Source organism: Ailuropoda melanoleuca, chromosome 3, assembly GCF_002007445.2.
Source record: "Ailuropoda melanoleuca isolate Jingjing chromosome 3, ASM200744v2, whole genome shotgun sequence".
In the NCBI taxonomy this organism is placed as follows: Eukaryota; Metazoa; Chordata; class Mammalia; order Carnivora; family Ursidae; genus Ailuropoda; species Ailuropoda melanoleuca.
This window is the reverse complement of record NC_048220.1, coordinates 68,008,181-68,027,202: the sequence shown is the minus strand read 5'-3', so window position 1 is coordinate 68,027,202 and position 19,022 is coordinate 68,008,181. Positions and strand designations below refer to the sequence as shown.

At 37.6% G+C, this 19,022-nt stretch overlaps 1 protein-coding gene across 4 annotated transcripts in view; it reads left to right on the top strand.

The window, feature by feature from the left end:
* Nucleotides 1–18,810, top strand: part of SPATA9 (spermatogenesis associated 9) — a 35,556-nt gene extending 16,746 nt beyond the window's left edge. For 3 of the 4 annotated variants that reach the window (XM_034656526.1, XM_034656527.1, XM_034656528.1), the window contains exons 4-6: nucleotides 2,728–2,955; nucleotides 12,230–12,325; nucleotides 17,811–18,808. In XM_034656526.1, the coding sequence (XP_034512417.1) occupies nucleotides 2,728–2,955; nucleotides 12,230–12,325; nucleotides 17,811–18,098 (612 nt within the window). In that variant the 3' untranslated portion in view covers nucleotides 18,099–18,808. Of the gene's footprint in view, nucleotides 1–2,727; nucleotides 2,956–12,229; nucleotides 12,326–17,810 lie in introns of all 4 variants that reach the window. The other variant, XM_019808593.2, reaches the window with a different exon arrangement.
* The last annotated feature ends 212 nt before the right edge of the window (nucleotides 18,811–19,022 follow it).

The window sequence follows — 19,022 nt, the reverse complement described above, 5'->3', positions numbered from 1 at the left end:
GTAAGTAGCCTCTCCTTTGTTGTTTCCTTTCTATTCTCAGAGCCACAAAAAAACCACTTTACATGCACCTCAGTGTCTAGATTTGGTTTCTAGTACCATTCCGAAAAGCAATAATGGTCTTCTTGGGACAAGTTGATTGTATGTTTTGTGTCAGGGAAAATAAAGGTGGTCAGAAACATTTTGTTGCTAGAGGTAATATTTCCTTCGGAGACTGAGCTATCTATGAAAGTTTTGAAAAAGGAAAGCATTTTAAAAACCATGAAAGGAGGGGCAACTTGGTGGTTCAGTCAGTTAAGTGGTTAAGCATCTGCCTTCCGCTCAGGTCATGATCCCAGGGTCCTGGGATTGAGCCCCACATCAGGCTTCCTGCTCAGTGAGGAGTCTGCTTCTCCCTCTCCCTCTGCCTGCTGCTCCCCCTGCTTGCTCTCTCTCTCTCTGTCAAATAAATAAAATCTTAAAAAAAAAAAAAACCAACCATGAAGGGAAGCATACTTATCAAATTGTAATGATTTCAGCATTAAAAGGAAACAAAGATGATATTAACTAGGAACGAGTCTGTTGGAAAAAGGTATGAATTCATGACAATACTAAAATGAGAAGCATTATTTTAATGCATGCTTGAATTTTTAAAAATATTGTTTATCATAAATGCTATATTTTGGTCAACACAAATTTTATGATCCTACAGGAGAGTTTTGATTCACAGATTATCAATTACAAGAAGTCTTATTCCTCTACAGAGGTAAAGATTTAGAAAGACAATTTTGTAAAAGACGGGAGGGTTGAATGGATCAATCTAGTATAGTGTTTGGAGGAATGAATCAAGATTAGTTAATAGAAATATCTGAGTAAAGTCAATGAATCCAGGCCAACAAGTACAGATCATCAAAATTTTGTAGACACAAAACAAGGGGAGGGAAATTTCATAATGTTAATGTTTCATCTGCAAAAACTAAGAGTCCTTAAGGCACTGACTGACCTTGTAGACAAAATGTCAGCATAGGTGGAACTGCATATATCCCACTCTTGTTCACCGTGGCAATCTGGCCCTCACCTCTTTTTTTTTTTTTTTTTAAGTTTTTATTTATTTATTTGACAGAGGGAGAGACAGCCAGCGAGAGAGGGAACACAGGCCAGGGGGAATGGGAGAGGAAGAAGCAGGCTCCCAGTGGAGGAGCCTGATGTGGGGCTCGATCCCAGGACCCTGGGATCACGCCCTGAGGCGAAGGCAGATGCTTAATGACTGAGCCACCCAGGCACCGCTGGCCCTCACCTTATGACTATAGATTACGAGCGAAAACACAGTAAACTGTACTAGAAGTAAAACTAAACACTCTAGCTGCTCCAACTTCAGGAGGAGCTGAGAGGAAGAACCAGTGAGGCAAAGCATGAGATCACAAGAGCAATTCAATCTGCGTGTGTAGGAGCGCTGGACAGTGCAGGACAGTGCAGGTAATTGTGGTTTCTCTCCCCGGTGCGCTGGAAACCAAGCTACAGAATTAACGTGATTGCACCTGTGTCTCATTTTGCTTGTTTCACCCACCACATAACTGCTTTTAGGGGCTGCTCTGCTCTAAACTGGCTTGAAACTGCAGCAATTCTAGCAGCCCACAGCTCAGATGGCCTTCTCTCCTGTTTGCATTGACTAGGAAGGTTGAGACCAAAGGTGGGCTAATGGGACTTCTTCAGTAAAGTTAACAGATTAAGCCACAATAAGACACCAGATGCCACAGATGCACATCCTCATTGACAGGCGAGTAGTTTGTGGTTGTCTCCAGTCACAGATGCTAAACCATTAGGAGACGTGTCAGACTTTAATGACAAAACCAGCGATAATAAAATCATTTCTTAGGATAACAGTTGAGGCATTTCAAGTAAATATACAGTACATAGCTCTTCAGCAGATACATGTTGCTCGTTGTAGACCAAAACAATCCATCTTAAAGATGTTTTGTACTTATATATTTGGATTCAATAATTAGAGATTCAAAGTTGCTTATTTGTGTTATAAACCATTCGTTTCCCCCAAGTCCCATATGAAAAAGCCAGCATAGCCCATAAAATTGCTTAAATGAATAATAACAACTCTATTTGCTGTTGCCTGGAATGCAGTCTAACCACATTGTAAGTAATTTCTCTGTGGTTCACTTTCTGGTACAGCAGGGAAAGAGCTACATGTCATATGTTTTGCTAATGCCATAAATTTTTTCTGTCAGAACGCTCATTTTAGAAGTAAAAGTTTCTTAAGCTTGTTAATTGGTATGTAGGGAATTTGTTTTTTTTTTAATTGTACCATGCAGTATGTATGAATGCTTTATCATTTAAATTTTTAAAATAAACTGGGAAAATATTTGTAACAGCTTTGAATAAGAATTATTGTTCAAATAATTCAAACATTGAGTAATATTTGAATAAGAACTGCTTACTTTCGAAAGTGCTCTTAAAAAAAAATCAATGCAAAAATAAATAAACCCAGAGAGAAAAATGAAAAATTTAGATCTTTTGGCTCGTAACTTAAATTGTGGATATTTATGCTAAGGCAAAACTCATACATTTATTCAAAGATTTAGGTACACGGGGTATGGGATATAATTATTGGACACCGAGTATATGTGTAGGACCATGTGTAATATGCTGTTATGTGGTACTTGTTCTCGGTCTGAAGGAGATTGTCATAATTCACGGGAGAATCACACACCAGTCACTCTTTAGAGGTTTATTTTCCAGAAAAGAGAACCCATGCAGAAAACATCCAAAATCAGAATGGCTGTCGCCTTAGCGAGGAGCAACCGAGGAACATTAATCCAAGGATTAAACAGCATATCCAGGTCTTCCAAATCAGTGGCCAAACTTCTGCAGCCTCAGCTTGCTTCTAGACTGCTAGAGTTAAGGGACATATCGCATCGTTTGCTGAGGGAAGTTAACGCACCGAAGCAACCCCTCTATAACGTGCAGGTGAGTGCATATTAACATTTGCACAAGATACGGACTCTTTTTTAAGAAACTGTTTTGAAATTACAAGATTTTAAAATGGAACACATTTGGTTGTCTTACATATAAAACAAGAATAGTTGGGTAAGAAACGAATGGTTTGGTCTTTTTTCACTGTAGTATATATATTCTGGTTTAAATAAATCTGAAAGAGGAAGTAATGTGGACTTTTTCCCACTTCGTTATTTGATTGAGCTACATGAAACTGTACATTTCAAATGGTTCAACCTAAATATCAGCAGATTACCACTTATGTCAAACCTAAAAAGATTCCTATAAGCCTTTAAAATGATTGTTTTGTTCCTTTTCCCCCATAACCTTGCTATGTTTCCAAGATTATCTTTGTTTGACTTAACATATTTGACTATATTCAACTATAAACTCATTTTGATAGACCCACCAACACACAGTGTATTTCAAATGACAGGCTCTACATTGTTTTTTTGAGGCTCTGTTATATTTTGCTAAGGACAACAGCTTTTAAAACTTTTTCAGGACCGGTTTCTTTTTTTCTAAACTTTATGGCATAGAACTCTGGGTTTTTCCATTTGAGCATTATTCAAAGCATTCTAAATGTTTGTTATAAACGATTGGGAATCCTGCAAGCCTGGCACCTAAACCCCAGAGTGAATCATTTTGACTCTGCTGTTGAAGGGAGAAGAACCCTGGCTCAAACAGAGTGAAGCCAAAAATCTGCATTAGTTCATGTAGTCAAACAATCCAGAGTTGATAAGTTTTCAGGATATAGGTACTCAAAAGATGCCTTCATGGTCCTGTTTTTCTCTTTCTACCCATCTCCTGGCTCTGCTTCCTCTGTGTTGACTCCATTCACAGACTGACTTTCCCTTCGTGGTTACAAGATGATTTGCAGCTATTCCCAGGACCCCATCCTTCCAGGTTCAATTATAGCCCCAAAGAATGACAGTCCTTGAGCCAGCATTCCTGGCCAAGTCCTGAGGGTCACTCTCAGAGAAAGGCTTACCTCTAAACTAGGGAAATGGGATGCACTGATTGGCCTATGACCCGATTGCATTGCCTGCTTTCTCCCTGGATGGAGGTTGGAGCTCCATCCAGACCACATGACCGGAGAATGGAGAAAGGATGAATCCTTAAACCAAATTTATTTTGAAAAGATGAGAAAAAGGATGATGGATGGCTAAAATCAACAAAATATCCATTCCCTAGGAATCTCTCTTTAATCAAATATTTTAACATTTCCAGAAATCATGGGATAGGTTCAACTATGAATTACCTGAGATAGCAATTATAAAAAGCTCCCTTATAATACCTGATGTTTGAGAAAGTAAAAAATACTTTGTGTTTGTTACCTACCGGTTTCTCTAAGCAGTATAAACCTTATTCCTGGAACCTGAGGTTGTCAAAAAGAAATACAGAGGAGCTGTATAATTTCCACTGAAATACATTTCTAAAATGAATGTTTTGCCTTGATGTTTCTTTCCTTGCATTGTTAACCCATAGTTTTTATAGAGGGTTGACATAAGAAATGTCCTTTGAAGAATATTTCTTTTTTTTTTTTTTTTTTTTTTTATTTTTTAAAAATTTTTTTTTTTTTTTATTTCAAAGATTTTATTTATTTATTTGACAGAGATAGAGACAGCCAGCGAGAGAGGGAACACAAGCAGGGGGAGTGGGAGAGGAAGAAGCAGGCTCATAGCAGAGGAGCCTGATGTGGGGCTCGATCCCATAACGCCGGGATCACGCCCTGAGCCGAAGGCAGACGCTTAACCGCTGTGCCACCCAGGCGCCCCTTTTGAAGAATATTTCTGTATGTATTAGGAAATCACATTTAAAGACACTGCCCATTATGTTATTCAGTCTTTCTTTTTGCTGCTCTTTGCTAAGTCAGAACTGAAGAATCTGAGATTTTACACTGTTTACGAGCTAACAAGTTAGGCTGCTACAGCTGTACAAACACACACACCGAGAGAAGACACAAGACTCCCTTGAATCAGAGACAGAGATTGTTTATTATTAACTGCAAAAGCAGCAGCCAGAGCAACATCTTGTGTCATTTCCCGAACCCCTCAGTTCCAGCAGGGCAAGTGATGAGAGCTGCGTGTTACCTATGCGTGTAGTAAGTTCCATCACAGGAGAGGAGACTGAAATTAGGAGACTCGGCTTTTGTAGGAGTGCTGGCATATTGGCCCAGCCTGAGAGAGAGACAGAGAGAGAAACAAAGGGAGAAAAGGTAAGAGGGGGTTTGGGGAAAGAAATAAATGTTTCTAGAGGGTTTAAGGAGAAGGCTTTATCTTTAGTGCCCCATGACATGTCTTGGGGAGTACATCTCTAGATCTCTCCAGAGGAATACACTTTCTCTAGCTCCTAAAGCTGTTTGTTATTCAACCATGTCCTTTGCTCAGTAGGCCCAATCTGTACAAGAACTAGAGATATCCACAGAGAATTGCTTCCCAAAACTCATGAAAATTCAGTGGCAGGAAAATAATCTATATTTCCAGTTGAATTTATGTTTCCTTTAATGCAATAATGAGAACTGAAAAACACAACACATTTGCCTTTTTGCCCTGACAGTGAGTTTCACAGGTAAATTTAGAGCTTTATTGTGATAATGTATTCCAGGAACCTGAGGTGGAGGGAATCAGTGACCTACCCGTCCAAGGTCCATATGCTGACTGTGACTGTCTCTATGACATCAGTTCAAAATCAACACCCATGAAATTTCTTCTCCTTTGCTCTTATTCTGATTGTCTTAGAACCTAGCTTTAATTTTTAAAACTCTTATCAATAAAATGCTTCAAAATATATAAAAGAGTTTATCAGAAGTCCCATCCAAATGCAAATTGGTAGTAATATTTTGCATTATAGCCTTTGGATATCTCCTTTATAAAAAGAAATATAATTAACCATGTCCCAATACATTCCCCATTTTTTTCTCTACAAAGGTAATCATTATCCTGAGGTTGATGTGAGCATTTGTGTGGATTCTTTTATAGTTTCACTACATTTGTATACATTATTCTCCATATATTTAAAATTTATATAAATGGTATTATACCGTACTCATCCTTCTGAAACTTTTTTTTTCACTCAACATTTTTGAAATGTGTAGCTACGGTTTATTATTTTATCTTCTTTGTAGTATCCCATTGTAAGACAAAATAATCCACAGGTAATTATTGGACAGACAGGCAATTTAGTTTCCAATTTTTTTTTGTTTTGCAAACAGTATTTCATTGGACACTCTTGTAAATGACTCCTCATCTCTGTGTGAGAGACATTCTCCACGTATACATCTAAAGGGGGATTACTGGGTCACAAGGGATGCATAGCTTCAATTTTATTAGCTGTTGTCAAAATGCTTTTCACTTTCTTGTGAATCATAGTGGTTCTTGAATCTGAGGATAATTTCTTCAGTTCTAGATAATTCTTAGCCATTGTTTGTTCAGATGTTACCTCTTTCTCATTTTCTCTAATCTCTTCTTCTGGAGCATCTGTTGAACATACTTTGGACCTTTTCATTTTATTCTTTATATCTGTTTACCTTCCTCATATTTTCCTTTTACTTATCTCTTTTTGATACTTCCTGGGACATATACTCACACACTTACTGCTCCGCCTTTTAGTTCCTGGCACAGGGAAATTTCTTTCCCTCCCTTCCTTCCTTCCTTCCTTCCTTCCTTCCTTCCTTCCTTCCTTCCCCTCTCTCTTTCTTCCTCCCTCCCTNCCTCCCTCCCTCCCCCCTTCCCTTCCTCCCTCTTTTTTCTTTTTCTTCTTTTTCATAAATTCAGTCTTGTATTACGTTTTGGAGTTTGATTTTATATAGAATTTCTAGGAGTATTTATATGGAATTTCTAGAGGATTACACATTAGCTCGGTCTACCCTACTACTGGAACCAGATGTCCTTCCTCTGGTATCTTTTACGATTTTAATATAAGGTGGTTACATTTCTTTCTGGAAGTAAGTGGAGTATTAGTCTACTTTTTTATTTATTCAACATATATTTTTGAACATTGATATGTAAAATCACTAGGTTAGATACCAGGATTCATAAATGTCTTCTCTTGCCCTATATGGACTGTGTTGGTGATAGGTTAGTAAGCAGTGTCAGTGGAGTGTAGCAAGTGCATGATCAGAATGTGCAAAGTGTAGTATGGAAGCATCAACAAGGGGCATGTAATTCCACAGAATAGTCAGTGTTGGCTTCCTAGAAGAATACTGGATCTTGAGGGAGGAGATATTAACCAAGTGACGAAGTAGGAGAATTATTCCCAGAAGGGAACATTGTCTATTAAGATGTTGAGGTCAGAGAGAGTATAACTTACTTAGGAAATGTAAGCAGTTCCATATGGCTAGAGTGAAACAAGTGGGAAGAGTCTCAGGTCAGAGATTCCAGGGTCCTTGAGGGTTAGGAATGAGGAATAAACTCTGCTTGGATAATATGGCTTAGCCAGGGTAGAGAATCAGAATTGCTACTGAGAGGAATTACGTTGTAGCAAGCAAGAAAATGACATATCTCTGATGTAAAAATCTCAGTGAAGAAGAAATAGAAGTATAAATAGTGAAGATAATGGCCTGGAGAGTCAAAAGAACAATGGAGTAATGTAAGAGGTGTGGTGGAGGTCAATGGAGCATATCCAGCGTGCCAGTGTACCAGAGAGGTGAGTGGCATAGAGTGAGGGAGCTGTACCAGCCCTGGTTGCTTGGCTGTCTTTCCATAGTGCTAGAGTTTAGCTTACCCAGAGTGGATTCCAGCATGAATTCCTTCAAGTATTGAAGGAATCCTGCCTGTGTCAAAGTGGAACTTTCTGGGGGCGCCTGGGTGGCACAGCGGTTAAGCGTCTGCCTTCAGCTCAGGGCGTGATCCCGGCGTTCTGGGATCGGGCCCCACGTCAGGCTCTTCCACTATGAGCCTGCTTCTTCCTCTCCCACTCCCCCTGCTTGTGTTCCCTCTCTCGCTGGCTGTCTCTATCTCTGTCAAATAAATAAATAAAATCTTTAAAAAAAAAAAAAAAAAGTGGAACTTTCTGGTGTGCAGAAGTAAAAGGAGTGAAAACTGAAATTGCTAATGCAAGGGAATATGCTTTGTAGGTGCATGGAGGACATCACTTTATGTGGGAAGGTGGGCAGCCTCGTTAACCTACCAGGAGGTGTTAAAGATCCTCTTCAGATATCTGACTTGTCACTGATCTGAGGATAGTTAATGATAGAAAGATACTTTTGTACACAGAGCACCTTAAATGGTTCTACCAAAACTCTATTGGATATTATGTAGCTGGGGATGCCAGCCCAGCAGATTACTCCCTCAAAAACATGTAATAGAGGAGCTTTTTCATTAGGACACTACCTGTGACTAGGATAGTGTTTCAGCCCTCTGATGTGGTCTGAGACGAAGCATGCAGTAATAGTCTCCTCAAGGTAATTAGAGTATGAATGTTGTTACAGGAGCTCCTTGCCGATATGCCCAGGCCTTTCTGATTGTATGCTCAGCCCTAGAGCAAGTCCTCTTTATGTTAGCATATCCCGAGATATTGGGCCCAATATGAACTATCCAAAGACACAACTGATGCAAGTGACCTGAAGAGATCCTGACGGCTTGTTGTAACATGAGCACGTCACTGGAGTCAGTCTTCTCCAGCTTGTTACAAGAGACTTGCTTTGCAGCTGTCTTTACAGGTGCTAAGTCGGGTTGTTTCTCAAACCCTCCCAGTTTATGCAGGACTGAGATTATTGCGAGTTATCTGCTAGTTCTAAAAGGACCTCAGGAGCGGAAAACTCTGGTTAGAGAATTTCTTGGTGGTTTTCAGCATCGCCAGCATCAGTACTTATGGAATGGTGCATCTGCTTAGCCTTATAAGCTGTCTGGGTGAGTAAAGCCTGCAGCTGCTCTAGGCTGCAGTGACCTAGATAATCAGCTCGAATGCTCACTTCAGCCAAGACACGTCAGCTCCCAGACAGAGTTGTTGACTTTGGCAGGGCAATGCAGGGCCACAGGAGCTCTTGCTATGATAGATCTTCCTTATGTATGTCACAATCTTCCTTATAGTAGCATTAGAGGTGACTGTTTCTCTTTATACAGGCACTGTGGAGTGGTGTAGGCCAGATATGGGCAAAAGTGAAGAAAACCCTCACCATCTAAAATGCCTGTGACTTACGTGGATCCCAGTGAACTTGTGCTCCCTTTTTCAGGGTGAAGATCAGACACTTTTCTAAGTATAGTTTCTTCCTCACCCCCAACACTTCAACGTAGACTGGGGTTTAAACTCAAACCTCACATATTTTGTGTAAAAAAAAAATATATGTAAACCTCAAAAATACCAAGAATTTCTATAGGTCCTCGATGGGCCTGCCATGAGGTTATCTTGGATGGTATAATTCAAGACCTGGGGACAAAGGACAGTTCCTAGAAAGTAGAATCCCTGGAATCTTGAAGACATAACTTCTCCAGGTTGGCCAAGAGGTTGGGACATTTAAGCTTTTATAGGACCGTGTGAGTATAAGAGCTTATTCAAGAACAATGTTCCACTGCGTAGTAATACTGGGATAAATGAAGTCAAATAACTTTCTTCACTGTGGACTGCTAGGAGTCCTTCCTGTGCTCATGAGTACTGTGGGTTGCTCAAGCAGAGACAGGGTCATGAAGCTTTTCCAAACCTACAGGAAATACTTTTTTCTGGGCCAGTGCTTCTTGCAACACTTACTTGTGAATCACTGAGTTACAGCTCCTTTGTGACTCCCCTAGTATCCTTCGTCAGGGTAGTTTTGAACAACATAAACTAAGTTGGGCCTGGTGATTCTTTAACCTTCAAGTCATCTCTAAGTAGATCTTTATTATTTTCTAAACTGCTTATGGTTTGCTTTTTTTGTGATTTGTCTCCATTTTCCTCCATGAAAATAAGATAAACACCGGTACTTCTTTTATAAGATGAGGCAAAGTTATGTGACAGAGGTGGGACTCAAAATTATGTGAAAGAAATTTTGTTAAAGATTGAAATGTTTTTACTGTTGAAATATCCATATATCTGAGATGTTAGTATGACCATATAATATATCCACATATCATATATATGTATATATACATGTGTATATTAAGAATTCAAAAAAAACATATGGGCATAATATTGATATCAAGGTTCTTTTAACTTAAATATGCAAATAAAGTTAATACAAGAAGTTCAGATAAAAATTTTTAAATTGGTTGAGATGATCTAAATACAACCTTTGATTTATAAATCTCTCCTATTTATCCATTTTATCATACACTAGTCCTGCTTATAGCATGCCAAAAATGAAACAGGGTGGTTTATAATATGAAAAACATGTATTGGAAGTAGGTCATAAAACTGAAAAATGGCTACTTGCCAGTAGCCACATAAATTTTGGAGGAAATGTATTTTCTACAGGAATGATTTGTTACAGGAATAGAATGTATTTATTAAAAGCATTAAAATGGTGAGAAAGTGACCCTTAGGCAATACACAGATTCCTCATTCAGAACCATAACATATATCAGATATATAATTTAATTTGAAACTTTGAAAAGTAATCAGTTTTAATTACTTCAGGTGAAGGACAAAATGTGGGGGAAAAAAGATGCAGTGAAACAGAAACAGAGAAATTTCTCATGCATGCAGACACCACTTTTATTTTTATTGTATATGGCCTACCAGGTATTGAATATGGACCTGTACATTGCCACTGTACATTCATATATTCACAAACTCATGAGTCTTTTACTCTCCTAGGAGACATTTTTTTGGAGTATATTTGCTTTCTTTCCTAACGTCTGCTCTCCACTTGTCTTTTTGCTTCCCTGTAGCCCAATAGTGGGATTCGAAAGCGTGCTATCAATTTGATTCTTCTGGTAAGAGGGAAGGAGCAGCAGCTGCTTCAGTTCCTGGAAACTCTTTCCAGAAGCCAGGAACTCTGGGAAATTTTCCAGACTAATTTATGGAGAGAGTGGGCTAAAACTGCCCCTATCTAATCCCATATGTAGGAGTCAGGATGGCCTGAAAGACAAGGCATAAGAAGGAATGCCTTCCTCCCCTGACCTGCCCCTCCCCCACCTCCATCTCTTAGCTGGTAGGCTAGATAGTATTCTTGGCTTCAGCATTCCATAAATCATTAAGAGAGAAGAAGGTAAATTGTGATGGGCAGTTTTGTTCTTTATTCGGCAGTGGCAGCAGTAAGCAAAAATTGAATATACTGCAACAGGCACTTAGAACACAGTGCCATGGAAATGTTTGTTCAATAAAATGTTATTATGCATTCTTCAGAAGCACCCTTTAAAAAGCTACGATATGCCATTGAGTGGATACAGCTTAATTTACCTAACCATTCTGCTTTCAGTTGTTTCCATTTTTCAACGTCATGAAGAACTTTAATGTACATATACATACTGTTCTTTCTAGTTTGTATGTACCTTACTGTGCATTTACATGGTTTTATTAGCTGCAGTCTGTACCTTTGGGAGTTATTGAAACCATTGAGTGTCTTGGCACTTACTTCAGAGCAGCATGGCTAACTGCCACTTCGCTGCTGAATGGGAAGGGCATGTTTTTCTTCATGCCCTCCTTTCATATCCTACTTAAGGCAACAGAGGTGACCTAGAAGAGAGTATAATTCCCTTAAACTAAATATATTCTGCTACGTTTGGGGCAGAGACACTAGAAGCCTCTGAGAGACAACTTTATGATTCGTGTAAACCTTCCCTGTTTCAAAAAAGCATGCTGGACGGGAGCACAGTGCATCTCCTGAAGCTTAATGATCATCTAAGGTTAATGCTGGCCTTCAGCCGTCTCATGATTAACATTTCCAATCAGGTCATTAATCTGCAGGAAATGCTTAGTATTTCGATTGCTGTTTGCTTAATGAAGAGGTGAATTTAGTAAAGGATGATCACATGAATTTGAACAAAGAAAAGACTGTTTTTCTAACATGCACAGTGGCACCCCCTAGTGAGCACACTTGTTAAAAGTAAAAAAGTTAAAGTAATTTATTAGAGTTTGGAAATGCAAGGTTTTTTATAGATCTTTCATAGGTTTTTATAGATCTACCATGGCAAAAGAAAGTATCTTTTTGTAAATAAATAAATAAACAAACCGATATATTTTTGGAATGTGAAAAAAACCTAGATAGATCCAGTAGATAACTTTCTTTAGAAATATTTAAAATCTCATTTTACAGTAACATTGTAAAATTTAACATTGTAACATTGAAAACTTTTATTATAATAAGAAAACTCTTTTTCTGTTTTTGCAGGTCAGAAGGGGTTCTTTGTTTGAAATCATTTCTTTTCCAGCAAAGACTGCTTTAACTAGCATAATGTATGCCTCATATGCAGCACTAATTTATTTGGTAAGTTAAAAAAATTATTAGAATGTGGGTATAAATACACTTATTTCATGTCATGTTAAAGATATATTATAAATTCATAAGCCAAGGTACTGTTCTTTTGTTGTACAAAATAATTTTACATTAAAAATTTACTTTTCTAAAAAAAAATTATTTTCTGAGGTGAAGTCCATCCATTCCTAAGGCAAGTCAATCCACCAAAAACAAATTTACTTGAATAAAATTATTTTTATAAAGGTTATTATTATTTGGTCAAAACATTTTGGTTTTACTTTCACTTAGCTATGGTTGTTTTGTTTCAGCCATTGTGCCATGGTCGGCTAACACTCAGTATTTCCATCATTTAAGTCTATGATATTGGGGAACACAAGTATTAGTGTATTTCGAATTACAAGTGCTGTAATTCAAAAGTGTTCATTAAAAAGTGTGACAAAAGGAGCGCCTGGTTGCTCAGTTGGTTAAGCATCCAACTCTTAATTTCAGCTCATGTCATGATCTCAGGGTTGTGAAATTGAGCCCCGCATCAGGCTCTGCACTGAGCGCGTGGAGTCTGCTTGGAATTCTCTCTTTCTCACTCTCCCTCTGCCCCGTCCCCACCTTTCACAGGCATGCTTTCTCTCAGAATTAAAATAAAATAAAAACAAAATGTGACAAATATGTAAAGGATTTTTATAAATCATAAGGGGTTATTTTCTTTTAATCCATTGCCATTTATACTTACCTCTAAATATTTTTTTTAAAGTATAATACAGAGAGAAAAGTATGCAGCTTGATGGATTATCACAAAATCTATTTATCTACCACACACATCACAAAACAAAATGTAACCATCATTCTAGAAGCTTCTTTCTTGCTTTCCTCACAATCATGAACATCTTCTATAAAGGGTGACCACTATTTTGACTTCTAATACCATAGACAGTTTTCTTTAAATTGTGTATAAATGAAATAATATACTATATATTCTTTTATATTAGTCTTTTTTGCTCAGTTATCATTATGAGATTCATTCATTGCCTACAGCAATAATTTGTTGGTTTTCATTGTTGTGTAGTATTTCATTGATTGAATACATATATATTCAATATATATTCTATATATATAAGTCAACGTCCACACTATGGTTGAAGTCTTATATTATTTACAGTTTGGGCAATTGCGTTATGGTTTCTATGAATATTTTTGTACATATGTTTAAGTAAAATTTCTGAACCACACAATACGCATATGTTCATCTCTAGTAGATACTGCCCAACAGTTGCTATTGTCAGTCTTTTCCATTTTAGCCACTCTTGTGAGTATGTAGTATTATCACATTGTGCTTTAATTTACATTTCTTTGATTATTAATCAGGCTGAGTTCCTTTTTATGCATTAAGTGAATATTGGGATCTTTTTTTGTGAATTTCTGTTAAAGTCTCTTCTGTTTTTCTTTTTTATTGATTTGTACTTTAAAATATACTCCAAATATGAACCCTCTTTTGGTTATTTCTTTTATTCTGTGACTTCCTTTCACCCTTTTAGCAGTGTCTTTAAAATAGAAGTTTTTTATTTTTTTTTAAGATTTTTTTTTAATTTATTTATGTGACAGAGAGACAGACAGCGAGAGAGGGAACACAAGCAGGGGGAGTGGGAGAGGAAGAAGCAGGCTCCCAGCGGAGGAGCCCAATGTGGGACTCAATCCCGGAACGCCAGGATCACGCCCTGAGCTGAAGGCAGCTGCCTAACAACTGCACTACCCAGGCGCCCCAGAAGTTTTTAATTTTAATGTAGTCCAATGTTTAATCTTTTATGTTAAGTGCTTTTTATGTCTTAGTTAGGGCAGCTTGACCTATATCCAAGGTCATGAAACTGTTTCCCCTGATATATTCTAGGGGTTATTATTTTACCTTTCACTTTTAGATTTACCAATTCCATTTGGAATTGGTATGAGGTAAGGGACCTTTCACTTTTAGATTTACCATTGGTATGAGGTAAGGGACAAATTTTTCCTCTATGGGTATCCAATGGATCCAACTTAATTTATTGGGGAGAAAAAACTTTTCCTATTGCCCCAGAACATTTCTTTTGTCATAAATCAAGTGTCTTTATATATGTAGGTCTATTTATGTACGCTCTGTTCTATTCAGCTAATCTATTTTTCTATTTTTACACTGATTCAACATTGTATTATTTATAAGAGCTTTGTAAGTCTTGATAACTAGTAAAATAAGTCCTCCCTTCAATCCAGGAGCATAGTATATCCTTCTATTTATTTAGGTCTTCTTTAATTTTTCTTAATAATTCTTATGGCTTTTTTGTTTGTTAGAGGTCTTACACATTTTTGTTAATATTTTTTATCATATTGAGACACAATAATAAAGATTAAGTTTTCCCATCATCTATAGATTGATTGCAGTCCCAATTAAAATATGAGGAGGTGTGTAAGTTGACTAGTTTATTTTAGAATTTACAGGGAAATGAAAAAGGTCAAGAATAGCCAAGACATCCCTGAAAAAAAAAGTAAAGGAATTTACTTTTATAAACATATCCATAGTTTTTAAAAGACCCAAACTTATAAATATTTTGCAAGTGTTAAAAAATTTTGAGAAGTGCTCTGTATCTTAAATGTGACTCCTTCAAAAATGCCATCCAACTGAGCTAGGATACAAATATGCAGCAAAAAATGGGTGGGATGAAATAGCTGTGGTGAAACTAAAACAAATTAGGCTGAAACCAAAATTAAACTCTAACTTCTTGAAGGCTTTTGAAATCATCCCACATGACTTGTCATTCTATAAACTTTCTAAGTAGGCATTAGAAACAATTTTTTGGTGACCTGATAATTGGTCACGTATGCACCCAAGATCTAGGAGAGGTCAGAGCTGGAACTATGAATTTGAAAGCAAATAATTATATGTTGGAAGTTAATATCCTGTGAGTGGAAGCATTGTGGAAAGAGTGAAAAGTCTGGAAGTGAAAAGAGTGGAAAATCAACAGAAATGTAAAAAACAGCAACATTTAGGGTGAGCTAAGAAGAAATCCATGAAGGAGACAAAGAAGCAATAATCAGAAAAGTAGGAAGAGAACCAGGAGAGAAATTGTCAAGGAAATAGAGTCTCGGGAAGTTGTGAGCAGTTAAGTGTCAATTCCCAGCAGAAAAAGTCAAGTAAAATAAAGATTTGAAACATGTTCATTAGATCTAGTAGTAAAGCTGTTGGAATCAACCATCTTGTAACTATTTCAGTGTGATAGAATAAGGAAGACAGAAATGAGAAGGTTTCAGTGAAGAGGAGATGATAAAATCAAAGCCATGAATATAGACGCCGGTTTGATTAAGAAAAGCAAGCATATATAGCGGTCAAGAGAGAAACAGGGTGCCAGGGATTTTTATTTTAAGATGGAAGATACTTGAGCACATTAGAAGTTTCAGGGCAAGGGGCGCCTGGGTGGCACAGCGGTTAAGCGTCTGCCTTCAGCTCGGGGCGTGATCCCGGCGTTATGGGATCGAGCCCCACGTCAGGCTCCTCTGCTATGAGCCTGCTTCTTCCTCTCCCACTCCCCCTGCTTGTGTTCCCTCTCTCACTGGCTGTCTCTATCTCTGTCGAATAAATTAAAAAAACTTTAAAAATAAAATCGTTAAAAAATAAATTAAAAAAAAAAAAAGAAGTTTCAGGGCAAGAGGCAGTCAAGAAGGAGAGGCTGAAAAGGCAGGGAATAATTGGTAGAGAAGAGGTAAGGTATAGATTAAAAATAAACACGGAGTTACTGACCTCGATCAAGATCCTTCATTTTCTGTGACTGGGTTAGAAGTGGTTAGAATGGGCACAGATAAAATTTTGTAGGTGAGGGAAGAAGAAATATATCAAATAGGACAGTTTTTAGGGGGCGGGGATGGGAGAGAGAGAAAGTGCATGTGCATGAACGTCTTTCCGCTAATAAATTGAGTAATAAGATCCAGGTTTTACAGCGTGGGGCAGAGGGAGAGGGAGAGAGAGAATCTCAAGCAGGCTCCATGCGCAGCATGGATCCCACCACGGGGGGCTCCATCTCACGACCCTGGGATCATGACCTAAGCCAAAATCAAGAGTCGGATGCTTAATGGATTGAGCCACCCAGGCACCCCCCACATCTTTTTTCACAGCATGGCATGCATACAAAATGGTCCTACCGGGGGATAAATGGATGAAGCTGTTTGCAACTGGAAGTGATGGTTCTCAAGGTTTATAGCTCTAGGTTGGGATATACTTGGATGGCAGTGCCTTAATGGATGAAGACATTTAAATATCTCACTTCATCAGAAGTCTAGAGTTCGGTGGTTCCCAGGCTTATACAGTGGGTCTACAATGTCATGAATGCAGGGCCTGTCCATCTTTCTCCTGCACTATCTTGTTTATTGTTTTTGGTTCTTAGGTTTGCTGCCTCTCGCTCAGGTATCCTGTCGATATCAGTGTCCAAAGCAGGGAGGAGGGGATAGTTAGGAGCAAATGACATAGAGTCTTTCTTTTTATATAGGAGAAAAACTTTCAAAAATCCCTCCTGACCTCCTCCTCAGCAGATATATTTTATTTTATTGGCTAAAACAGGGTCACATGACCTCATGCTAACTGCAGGGAAGTGAAGGAAAGCATCTGGTATTCCCTCATTCTATAGCGGGGTACAGGCCGAGAAAGGAGGAGGCAGGAGATCAGGAAGAAATTGAGGTTGGTCAGTCAAGGCCCTCAGTCATTTCCGTATTACCCTATTTAGGAAGACCTTCTAAGAATTTATAGCCTATTATGTGAGCTTTAGGCATCGCTTTGGTAAGATAAGCTAGTTTAGGTCTTCTCATATTTTATGGATTTTATTATTCTTGTTGCCTTAAATACTTAGCATACTCAGCATACTTAAATACTTATCATCGTCGTCTTCATCATTACAGTTCTTTGTGATTCCCAATTTTCAAAGCTATATTTCTCTGTGTGTTTTGACACTCAAGGTACTGAATGGCTTTTTTTGAGGGAAAATGGATCATGTGTTTGCTTAGAAATCATTGATCTACTAGCTTACTAAATTCTAACTAATATGTTTAGCCCTTTCAATTGTACACATAGGTATAAGCAAAGGGTAGGGGGAGAAAGTAAAAACAAAAAACCTACTTTGAGATAGTAACACATTTGGGGACAAATTCCATCTCCCAAGAAATGTTTCATTTAATTCAGGAGAAGAAAGGGTCTCATTTAATTAAATCAGAGAGTAAAGATGTAAAACATTTAATCAATTGGGGGGAAAGAGGTAAAGTATGTCTTTATTGAAACATACTATGCTTTAATTTTCTTTCTAGATTATGGTCTGATATAGTTAGAACAAGGAATCAATCTCCTGATGTTTATCATGTGCCAGGAAAGGAAGTGCTTCTTTATTAGATAAGGAGATTAATGACTTTATGTTACACATTTTATTGGACTTATTACTGGATGTTCAGTAGCTTAAAAAGAAACTTTACTTTTCAAATATTTCTTTATTATTAGACAGTCTGTGTTAATGCTGTGCTGGAGAAGGTAAAGAAAATTTTCCAAGAAGAAGAATCCATAAGGCAAAACAGAGAAGAGAGTGAAAATCTTAGAAAAGCCTTTTCTGAGCCTGTGCTTTCTGAGCCTACGTTTCCTGAAGGTGAAATCAAAGCAAAACCTTACAGGTCATTACCGGAGAAACCAGACAATATTTCCGATCGCCCCAAACTTCCTGCTAATAAGTTGAATAATAAGATCCAGGTTTTACATTCTGTGTTTGACCAATCAGCTGAAATGAATGAATGAGCAAATTGGAACATAAATATCACTGAGTGGAGCCTGAGAGTTATTACCTACTCACATTTCATCTAACAAAACCAGGAAACTAGTTTTCGTATATTGACTGCTCTGCTTTAAAAAAGGGGTGGGGAACTACTAAAATGTCATTCTCAAGTATTTATACGGTGGAGAAAATAAAATGAATCTTGATATAGAAGCATGACTATGATATTTTTTAATGGACAAGAAAGTGCACCCTTTGGAGGGTTAGACTTTATGCTATCGTTTATAACATGGCTATATTTATAATATATTTATGTTTTTGTTAAAGACCTGTTTCAAGTATCTTTCCAGTTACAGTTGGCCCTGGATCATGGGTTTGAACTGTGCAGATTGACTTACATGCAGATCTTTTTTGATAAATAAATACATGATAGTACTGGAAATGTATATTTTCTTCCTGATTTTTTTAACATTTTCTCTAGCTTACCTTAATACATGATGTAACACATACAACACTCAAAATATGTGTTAATCAACTGTGTATGCAATGAGTCAGGCTTCCAGTCAACAGTAGACTATTAGCAAAGTTTTTGGGGAGTCCGGAGTTGTATGTGGATTTTCAACTGTGCGTGGGGTTGGCCGCCCACCCCCCTGCAATGTTCAAGGGTCAGCTGTCCTCAGCTGGAGGGAAAACACCCTCCATATCAAAATACTACAAATCTTTTTCAGAGATAATAAAAGGATATTTATTTTTTATCTACAGGCTGCATAGTTTGAATCTGCCTATTATCGAGCCTTTTTTTTTTAAACTCATCTGTAAAGTTACGAAGGACTTGTAATTCACAGATGTAATAAATTTATAAAACAAAATATTAATTACAAATCTTATAGAAGATTTCTTTATGTGAGGATAGGATATGACATGACATTTTTTATTTCCAGATTTGA